Source organism: Centruroides sculpturatus, unplaced genomic scaffold (assembly GCF_000671375.1).
Source record: "Centruroides sculpturatus isolate CEXI.00-Female unplaced genomic scaffold, Cexi_2.0 scaffold120, whole genome shotgun sequence".
Classification (NCBI taxonomy): Eukaryota; Metazoa; Arthropoda; class Arachnida; order Scorpiones; family Buthidae; genus Centruroides; species Centruroides sculpturatus.
In genome coordinates this window covers 668,301-680,307 of record NW_019384554.1, presented here as the reverse complement: position 1 = coordinate 680,307, position 12,007 = coordinate 668,301, and the positions used below count along the sequence as shown (strand labels likewise).

The window sequence follows — 12,007 nt, the reverse complement described above, 5'->3', positions numbered from 1 at the left end:
AATGTAATAGTTCAATTATAATTTATTATAAATTTAAACCCACTATTTCATATATTATATTTTGTATAACAAGAGAATTGTGATATTAGAATCAAAAACATAAATTTATTGTCAATCAATAAATTTATAAAGTTGATGACTAACATCATATACAATTTCAAAAACAAAACATTTTATTGTTGAATAATTAAAGTAAGAACAATCCATAAAATTATTATTTATATTGAGCTATTATTTAAACAATGCCAATTATCAATTTTATATTTCAAATAATGGGCAAATTTTTACATATTCGTACACAATTTTTAAATGATTTATGATTATTACAATAAACAAAACTTGGCCCCATGTTTATTATTTTTCTTAAAGCTGCTAGTTAGGGAAACCAAACATGACAAGATTTATGATTATATTTACAGCTAAAGAAAATAATTTATACAGTAAACACATAAGAACCCAGATCCCACCAACTCAAACTTTGCATATTGCAGACAGATTCTTTTGAAAAATGGTACAGCAATTTAAAATTTCTTAACAGTAAGATAATTATAATTAATGAGTGTTTTTGATATCCAGAAGTCTTTGTGATACTGTGTATTATATTACTGTAGTTAGTAAGTTACTAAACATTGCAAATTGCTATATATTGTACTGTTATGAAATTTTTTGAGCTTATTTTCTGTAATAATTCAGCAGTATAACCTACTAAATCACTAAAACTCTGTATAAAGCCAATCACAATAAATTACTATACTGTATATCTATCTTCTCATTTGTTATCTCATTGGGGAAAACACCCCACTAACTCAGACAACTTTCACTCCCTTTTAGTCCAAGTTAGTGAAGGTTTACTACATATCGTATTTGAATCAGTTTTGTTGGATAATAAATTATTTTCAAATGTAAAAATTTCTTTAGAAAGTTTTTCGTATTCTGTTATTATTAAATAGATGTGTTAGAGATGAATTAATTATTGATTGACCAATACTTACCTCTGTATGTATACATATGTACGTAAATAAATTTATTAGCATTTAATTTAATATACAAAAATTACGTAAAGTGATGATTAAAAATGACAATCAGCTACTCCAAATATAATCATTTGCAATTATTTTGTGTAGATTCAGAAGAAAATTTAATTTTATTNAAAAAATATGAAAACAATAACAATTATAAATTATATGGAATAGCATCTAGATTTAAAAAATACAAAATATTAAATTGATATATTAAAAAAGCTATTAATTAATCAATGTGTGCTTTTACACAATCTTTAATCTGCTCTTTCGAATGATATAACAGAAAAATCTTTAATCTTGCTTGTCATTCAACACTTTTATACTTCAACTTTATAAATTTTATAGAAATAATGTCTAAGAAACTCATAGTTCAGATCATCTTTTAATTTCACTTATCCAATTGCTTAAGCACACAGTCAATTTTTATTAATTTCTGATAATCCTGTTGAAAATCATAGCATAGGTTTTGTCAGAAGCTATTCTAAACAACAACCTAAATACAGATATAAATTCAGATCTTTATAACTAATTATAATGTTTAGTCCACTGCAAGACCATGCGCATGGGAGTTTTTGCAGGTTTAACCATTTAACCCCTCCCATTGGAGAAGAAATTAAATAAAAAAAAATACAGCAAGATCTCACTTAACATCATTTTGTTATAATGTCATAGAGCAGTGTTTTTCAACCTTCTTGAATACGCAACCCCTTTACAACTTAAAAAATTCTGGCAACCCCCCCTAGGGCCATATTATAACTGTATCAGTGATTTTAAAAACTATGTATTTAGTTTTCTTTCTGTTGAGACAGATTATTGCTGATTAAAACGAAAGTTTCAGGAGAATCGACAATAACTTAACACACGTAAGGTATGAAACTTCCTTTAATTATAACATTAGGCACAGGGACCTGTTGACCTTTTTTTTTTTTTTAGGATCAAAATTTTCAGATTCTACTTTTCTACTTTTTATTTCTTTTTGCAAATCAGCTCAACACTTTTGCGGCTATGATTTTCTGGGGTGGGCCGTATCCACCCAGGTCCCTCCCTGGCTATGCCCATGGTTGAGACCTAACAATCGATCAAAAAACCAATTTTACTGTAAAATAAACACGTACAGCCTTGGTGATAAAATTGTAGTTTTTTAATGTAGTGTAGGACCTACAAACACTTGTCTTTTTCTTTTACCCGTGACCCCCGTGTAAGGCTTTGCGATCCCTCTGGGGGTCGCGACCCACAGGTTGAAAAACACTGTCATAGAGGAAGGAAACAAGTAAGTTTGTAATCTTTCACAATTATGATTGTTGAATTTACTTTATAAACCATAAAACTGATCCTATGAGGTAAAAAACAAACATGGTTGCAAACATTGATCCTGTTAGAATAATAATAACTGAATTACATCATTTATCCTATGTTAAAGTTGGTTTTGTTGCATATTGTTTCACGTAATGAATGTTACAGTTTCCAAGACCCTATCAATTGCATTAAATGAAGACTTGTTAAAATACAAAATAAATATTAATTAATTGCAATTTTTTTTGTTCTGTTTTCATCTGTTTAGTTCCTCCTTAGCCCACTATTCTGCATTACTCTATGTACCGCGTACAGGATAATCATAATTAAAGTATCCCTATTAAGAGAGACATAGAGAGACATCTACCAGATATAATTGGATCAAACTTGGTAAAAATATTATCCAGGAGATGCAGAAGTGATCCTCATAAAAAGAAATTTAGTTTCAAAACAGACATTACAAAAACATATGGACACAATAACAATTACAAATTATATGGAATAGTATCTAGATTTTAAAAATGTGAAATATTAGAATAAATGTGTGCTTTTACAAACTTTAATCTACTCTTATTCCAATGATATACCAGAAAAATCTTTAATCTTGCTTGTCAAATCTTGCTAATGAATACATAATCCACCTTTATGGGGCTGTGAAATAAGTAAAATCATGACAGGTGTGCTTTTATGACAATTGTTGATGGGCTGATATGTATAAACAGATGTTTGCACATGCTAGCCTATGTTTTTGGTCTTGAGAAAACAAATTCAAGGAGACTGGACATGAAAAAAACAATTTTTATTACATGAACTTTACATAAACCTCAAACAGACTACAGTACATTAGTAACATTAGTGATGGAATGGAAATTCCTCAGTGTAGACTCCATTATTGTCTATTAGAACTTACAAATGGTGAACATTGTGCAGAACACAACTGATCTGTAATGTTATTCATGTGCAATTTTATTCTGTCTTTTAAAACAGTATGGTTAGGAACCTTAATCTAATTCATGACACTTTTTAGATGACCCCAACCAAAACCCACAGGTTAATGTATGGGGAACGAGGTATTGGACAGCACCACATTGATTTCTGGTGGTGGGATCTTAAACTAGAAGTTTTTATGATTATCACTTCTGCATGCTTTGATAGTATTATTGAGTTTTGTCTATTACATCCAGTAGACATCTCTCTAGATGTCTTTAAATAAATATACTTTAATTACTGTATTGAACTGTAAAAATTAATAAATTAACCTATGAAAATATAATGTTTTTCTTTAAAACCACACCCTTTTAAAAATCCTGTACACATGCCTGGTCCTCTGCTTTTTTTCAAAAGAAATGGATAATTCTTTCTTAGTTCAAAAGGAAGTATAGACAAATTGAGTGAATTACAAGATCTATAAAAATATTAACAGAAATTATGCAAAAATTTTAATTATATTATCATATCATTCAACATGGAGACAAGATAGATTTTAAAGTTTACTAAAATTTATTGAACTTTACATTTAATGATATGTTATTATTTCACTTTAAAAATGCTAATACAAAATTCTGAACTATAGACGTTCATTTCAAGTAATATATTTTTTACTCAAAAAATAATTTTATAATTAATTTTAATTTCCAATTAACCGATATATAACCGACAGCAATGATATTTTAGAGTAAAAAGATTGACATTTCATTTTTCTGTTACTCGTATTATGCACAAAAAGTATACACAAACACTGCTTTCAAGTTAAAGCTAAATGATTGCCAGATTAGATCAGGCTATATTACTGCTACTATTAATAATTAGAACACTTAAATAATTTGGCCTAGACTTAGGTATTAGGTGCAATCTCTTATTAAATTTAATAATTATAATTAATTTAGAAAGTTCTGGAAGAAAAGAATTGACCTAGAGTGAGACTTGAACCTGCAAACTCCCACTCACTGTACAGTTGCATTGCCAGTTACGCTACCCTGACCTCTGTCCAATCTTCACTTTCAGAACTATTAATTTAGATATAACTACACTGGTTACTCACAGCATTGACTGGAGATAACTCAGCAATAATGACCAATAACTCCCACTATGACACTCAACCAGCTATGTCTCTGTATTTATAAATATAAACATCTGTATGTCTGACAGTTATATTAAAGCTAAATGATTACCAGANAGTCAATGAATTTAATTTGGACACAGTCCATTTATTTTTTAATTTATTAATTATTAATTGAAATTATTTATTCAATAATCTAAATTCAGTTTATAAACATATTGTATATGATTCATAAAACTATCTGTGTATAGTATTGTATATTATTATAAATTATAAAGCAAACCTGCGTCACTTGTTCTTAGTTGCATATCAGGCTTGACTTTTAATAACCAATATGGTAAGCCACCCTATAAAATATTAATTAGTATAACAATAGACTAAGATTTCATGTAATTATAAATATACTTTTATATATCAAAATATAATTAAAAGGATATTCAATACAGACCATTTCTCTTTCTGCATCAATAAATTCTCTAGACCAAATTACATAACATTTTAATTATTAATAATATCACAAATATAGCCTGATCTAATCTGGTGATCAGCTTTAACTAATAAGCTTACAGATGTTTGGGCTGCAATTTTCAAATTGCAGACCTGTAAGTTTCCACTGGATTCATCCATCTGTTTGTCCTTCCTTTAATATTTAAAATGGAGTAAGATAGATAAAAGTCAAGACCAGAAATATGGAAAACTTAGGGGCAGGAGACCCTGATTAACTATATACAAACTTCTGGTTTGGACTGGAAGTCACATTATTTTAATTCAAAAATTTTCTCTAGAACAAAGTTAGATAGATGACCAGCACGACTCTGTTATTATCAGAAAAAGTACGATGTGCAGGGGCAAGACTACTAAAATCGAGAGCATATATTTTAAATTGATTTAAAATATTGAAAGTGCAGTCTGACATTATGACGATGTCACAATAGATAATTGCTTGTTATAACTGCTTTTAAGGATTAAGCAAGATATTTATTTAACTAATATCTTTTGAGTGATCTTGCAACTATAATCATAGCACATCATTTAGATTTGAATAGCTAAAAAAAATACATTTTGATGATGAACACAAAAACACTTAAAATTATTAAATAAAATACATTTTTTAATTTAATTTGTGTTTTTAAATTTAAATTTTTTTCAACTTATAAATGATTTGAGTATGTGAATTTAATTAATAATTTTTTCTAATTAATAGCAAAATTAAGCTTACCAGAACCAAAATCAATAGTTGCAAAAACTCCATTAATTCTTCCACAAACCAAATCTGAACTACTACTTCCATCAGTTGTAAAGAAGATAACACTGTCGTTAAAGTGTTGTAAATATAGATCCCTAAGATGATTTGTATATTTAAAATCACATGCTGAATAACTACCATATTCATTTTCTATCTATATGAAATATTTAATTTAATTATTTCAATAATAACTTTTTTTTTATGATAAAGCATTTCAAATTTAATTACCTGAATGGAAATTACAGGACCTCCATTTGAATACAAAAGTGGTTTTAATTTTGGGAACAGAATATTAAACCATCGATCGACATAATACAAATAATCTATAATAAAATAATATTTAATCAATATGATAATTAATATTTACTAATAATAACTTATTTAATTATAAAAGTATTAAATAAAAAATATAAAACTTAAGAGAAAACTAAAAATATATAAACTTCACTGTTGGAATGATATTCAAATAAGTTATGTTTAAATTTTAAGTACAAATAATTCATACAGGAAATTACATAAATATATGATTTATCACTTTTATTTATTTAATAAGATTATTGAATATGAAAAGTATAATAAATAATAAACATGCATAGGAAAATTTAATTTTGAAAAAATTATTTGATATGATTTTCAGTTGCATAGACTTTAAAATATTTAAAAGAAACAAACATATTAATAATATGTAAACATGTTTCTTTTGAACAAGTTGAATGGCACTCTTGACAATGGATGTTCTCCGCTTTAACTCCAGCAGACCTCTGCAAATATTTCTAACTAAAACTCATGTTTAAAGTTAACTTCTTAATATAGAAATTATAATAATAAAAATTCAGTATAAATGAACAATATATTATATGCTGTTTCCAAAAGTCCAGCATAAGCAAAGGCATACTAAAGTATTTTATTATTGTATTCTGTAATCCTATGCTGTGTAAACTATTAATATTTTATTGGAAGTGTTGATTACTTAATCAACACTTCCAATAACTATTGGTAGACCTGATAATAAAATCTTTATTACACTTAAGATAACTGAATATTTGTAATGGTGTTCTATTTGTATCCTGTTGCCCGGATTGCTTTTCATATGAATTACAAAATATATATTTATTGAAAAACTATTACTATTAGTGTGTCAATTAAAAAAAAAATCTGTGATTTTATTATAGACTTTAATCACATGCATATTTGGATGTCAGCTTATGCAACTTCCAAACCTATGACAAATCTAAACTAGAATTTTGAGCTGAAAATCTTGAGGTTGACTTATACACCAGCAACTATTATAAATTAATATCCAAATTTAAATTATATATTAATCATTTTAAGATAGATTATTGAACACTGATATAAAAAGATTTCAATAATCAAATGTATGATAATTAAAATTTTATCATTTAGCAGTTTTCTTTCTGCAATCATTCATTTCTGCTAAATATTGTTGTAGAAATATTTGGCTACATTATCATTATTTTGAAAAATAATTAAATTCTTTTACTTCTATGAATGAGTCAATGAGTTTAATTTGGACACAGTCCATTTATTTTTTAATTTATTAATTATTAATTGAAATTATTTATTCAATAATCTAAATTCAGTTTATAAACATATTGTATATGATTCATAAAACTATCTGTGTATAGTATTGTATATTATTATAAATTATAAAGCAAACCTGCGTCACTTGTTCTTAGTTGCATATCAGGCTTGACTTTTAATAACCAATATGGTAAGCCACCCTATAAAATATTAATTAGTATAACAATAGACTAAGATTTAATGTAATTATAAATATACTTTTATATATCAAAATATAATTAAAAGGATATTCAATACAGACCATTTCTCTTTCTGCATCAATAAATGGTCCAGGTCTTAGAATCACTAATAAACCGACTTTACCAGCTGTTTGAATATAATTTACAATATCATAATTATCTTCAAAAATATAAGTTCCTGGCTCAGGTTCATGAGAATTCCATTCAATATATCTATAATTAAAAGAAATCATATCATTTAGTTTAATTTTGTTTAAACAGAACAAAAATTAAACCATTAATTCATTTGTATATAAAATATCTTCCCAAAATGAAAAATCCATTTCTAAATTCTTATATAAATGTTAGATGATGTTATTTTATCCTATTTTCTATATTTTAATTCACATAAAGTTTTTTCTTACGATATATTTATGATAATTATTTTATTATGATTCTTTAATACTTACTTCATATATATCATTTAATTACATATGTTGCCATATGTTACATATGTTAGAAGGATTTATTTTTTATCTCTCTACTTTTTTGTAGATTCATCCTTCATTATATGAATTTAAAAAGAAATAAAAACAAATTCTAATCTTTTAGAAAATCTATTCCTTTTTTTAAATCTAATAATATGCTGGATTATAGCTGTGATCATGTTTATAATTTTAGCTATTTTTCCTTGTTGATTTTTAAATCAGTGACGAATGAAACTTTATGCAAATTAATGAATGTTTAACTTTTATTAATATAATAAAAAAGTACAAAAGTATTTTATATACAGTGTAGTTTAACTGTAAAATAAAATACATATACATATATAGTAATCAAATGTTAAACAACCTTCATTTGATTTAGATATTAGACTTAAAGATTTTCCTATAGAACTTATAATATTACAAGCATTAAAAGTTAACAAGTTATCTCTTGAAAGACTTAACACCAAACAAGTATAATATTTCCCTTAAAGAATTAAGAAAGATCTCTTAAGAAAGATATTCATTTGAACTCCAAAAAGAAAATAAAACTGTACATGCATTATGTTTTCCCTTATTATTATAACCTACATAAAATTTTTGTTCATACATTATAATGACAAATATTTTATGCACATTTGTTTGTCTCTTCCTTACATAATCACTAAAAATAGGCAAAAATGAACAGCAAATAAAACTTAACATAGTTATGAACATTATTGCTAATATAAATTTCACCAAAACTATTATTCATAAATGTTACTTCTTATATAAATTTAATAAATCAGATTTAAATTTCAAACATATTTTTTATGAAACATTATAAGAATTTAAAAACCAATCAAGGATGTGATAGTAAAAAATTGAAAAATCAGTTCTTTATTTTGTAATTTTTACGATATTATTATTCCCACGTATAGAAAAACTACACTACTACTGTAAAAAAGATTGCTATGTAAATAAGAATAGTAAAAATGCTAAAATAGGTAAAGGAGTTCAAGAATTTAACTATTCAAATTAAAATCTCGCTATACAGAATATTTATTTAAAATCTTTTTAACTAAAATTCTCACCTATTATTGTGATTCTTGTTTTTAGTTAAAGGATTTTAAATAAATAAATACTTTATATAGTGAGATTTTACTTTAAATAATTATGTAATCATGAAATTGTTACAATTAATAAGTAATTTATGTGAGATAAAACATTTTTTGGAATCAAACATCCTGTCATCAGATCAAACAGACTAGAAACAAAAAGAAACCTGATTTTTGTAAAAAAAATCAAAGCTATAAAATAAATAAAATAAACACTATTTTATACATTATGCCTGTCTATTGTGCATTTCATAAGTTATTCTTCATTATAGTTGTTCCTTATTTATTTATTCTAGTCAGATCTGATCTCATCTGGAGTGGGAAAGGTTACTACTGTCATGCGGGTGGAGAGTTACAGGAAATTTACCATGGACATGGGTGAAAGATGGAGGAACACATTCCCACAGTTAGGGATTTTGAAGCTGAAATGAAAGATCTTGAAAAATGTTTTATCCTTAAATTCTTTGACATCTATAATCTTGCAAATATTTTTACATTAGTTCTATTTAATATAAAGTTGTATATGTCAGCACATTTCAGTATATAAACATTTAAACATTCTATTTAAGAGCTACAGTTATACAAAGTATAGCATAAATATAAAATATAAAATCACAATTCAAGAGAGAGAATTTTTAAAATTAAAAAACATTTCTCACGTTTGTAGAGCATTCAGACCAGCTGCTTTCATTTTCAACATTCTGTCTTCCCATAATGATGATGGTACTCTAAAGTAATGCATGGATCCCGAAACATAACGAAAAGGCTTTCCATCTTTCAAAAAACAATTATTATCGTAATCAATAGTAAATGATCTGCTACCACTAACCTGAAATGTAATAGTTCAATTATAATTTATTATAAATTTAAACCCACTATTTCATATATTATATTTTGTATAACAAGAGAATTGTGATATTAGAATCAAAAACATAAATTTATTGTCAATCAATAAATTTATAAAGTTGATGACTAACATCATATACAATTTCAAAAACAAAACATTTTATTGTTGAATAATTAAAGTAAGAACAATCCATAAAATTATTATTTATATTGAGCTATTATTTAAACAATGCCAATTATCAATTTTATATTTCAAATAATGGGCAAATTTTTACATATTCGTACACAATTTTTAAATGATTTATGATTATTACAATAAACAAAACTTGGCCCCATGTTTATTATTTTTCTTAAAGCTGCTAGTTAGGGAAACCAAACATGACAAGATTTATGATTATATTTACAGCTAAAGAAAATAATTTATACAGTAAACACATAAGAACCCAGATCCCACCAACTCAAACTTTGCATATTGCAGACAGATTCTTTTGAAAAATGGTACACCAATTTAAAATTTCTTAACAGTAAGATAATTATAATTAATGAGTGTTTTTGATATCCAGAAGTCTTTGTGATACTGTGTATTATATTACTGTAGTTAGTAAGTTACTAAACATTGCAAATTGCTATATATTGTACTGTTATGAAATTTTTTGAGCTTATTTTCTGTAATAATTCAGCAGTATAACCTACTAAATCACTAAAACTCTGTATAAAGCCAATCACAATAAATTACTATACTGTATATCTATCTTCTCATTTGTTATCTCATTGGGGAAAACACCCCACTAACTCAGACAACTTTCACTCCCTTTTAGTCCAAGTTAGTGAAGGTTTACTATATATCGTATTTGAATCAGTTTTGTTGGATAATAAATTATTTTCAAATGTAAAAATTTCTTTAGAAAGTTTTTCGTATTCTGTTATTATTAAATAGATGTGTTAGAGATGAATTAATTATTGATTGACCAATACTTACCTCTGTATGTATACATATGTATGTAAATAAATTTATTAGCATTTAATTTAATATACAAAAATTAGGTAAAGTGATGATTAAAAATGACAATCAGCTACTCCAAATATAATCATTTGCAATTATTTTGTGTAGATTCAGAAGAAAATTTAATTTTATTATAATATTTAAAATAATGCATAAACATTATAACTCAGACATGGGCAAACGCAGCTCCAAGAGCCGCATGCAGCTCTTGCTGAAAGTGTTAATTTCTGCTTTTTATTATTATTTTTACAATTTTATTTCCACAATTTTGTGGAAATATTTTATTAAAAAAATTCAATATTTGTTTTATACTATATTTATATTATATAATAAAATTGTGGTACAAAATAAAAAAGTACAGAACTGCCACTCCTATGCATTTTGCAAAACCTACATTTCAGCTCCCACTGAACTTTTGCTTGCCTACCCATTATAACTATTTTATCTTATTTTTTATAAATGTAGAAGAATAAATTTTATTCTTATTTATAACATTGAAAAGTGAGTTTTGTGTTATCAAAATTATTAGCCTAACACTGTTAAAAAATTTATAATTGTTTCTTTATGAAATTATAAATTATACATCTGATAATACACAATAATTGTGCAGTATATGATTTTGTCATTTTGAGCAATTACAACATAGAATATTCATAAGATTTCCTTTATATACAATGCAAAAGATTATAAATCAATGGAAAAAAATTGCACATAATGATAAAAAAAATATATGAAGTCAAAAAGTATAAATGTAAAGCAGCGCTGTCCAACTTATCATAGCCCGCGGGCCATATTTTCTTCACGAAACATTTCGGGGGCCAAGAAGGTTGATAAACCACATGACATTTGCATAGTGCTACGGTTCAGTAAGCACTAATTAGTCAGCGAGTCCGATGTTGACGCTATAAAAAGACGACAGTTTGACACACCGGATATACGTCACTATCGTCTAAGTTCGATTTGGGAATTTTTTTGTTCAATAATAAATGTGAATTCTTCTTCCTGGAAAAAATAAGACATTCCCTGAAAATAAGACCTAGCGCATTTTTCAGAGCAAAAATTAATATAAGACACTGTCTTATTTTCGGGGAAACACGGTAGTAAAATAATTTTAATATTAATAATAATAATTTAGTAACATAAATTTATTCATAGTAAAATGTACTCGCGGGCCGTAAAAATTATTTGGCGGGCCG

The 12,007-nt window shown here is 26.1% G+C and overlaps 1 protein-coding gene across 1 annotated transcript in view; it reads right to left on the bottom strand.

The window, feature by feature from the left end:
* Positions 1-12,007, bottom strand: part of LOC111623789 (beta-galactosidase-like) — a 35,661-nt gene that overhangs the window by 19,927 nt on the left and 3,727 nt on the right. Inside the window, exons 2-7 of the mRNA XM_023366489.1 lie at positions 9,622-9,791; positions 7,464-7,614; positions 7,299-7,362; positions 5,849-5,943; positions 5,594-5,774; positions 3,716-3,720 (exon numbers count right to left, since the gene is read on the bottom strand). Coding sequence (XP_023222257.1) covers positions 3,716-3,720; positions 5,594-5,774; positions 5,849-5,943; positions 7,299-7,362; positions 7,464-7,614; positions 9,622-9,791 — 666 coding nt within the window. The remainder of the gene's footprint in view (positions 1-3,715; positions 3,721-5,593; positions 5,775-5,848; positions 5,944-7,298; positions 7,363-7,463; positions 7,615-9,621; positions 9,792-12,007) is intronic.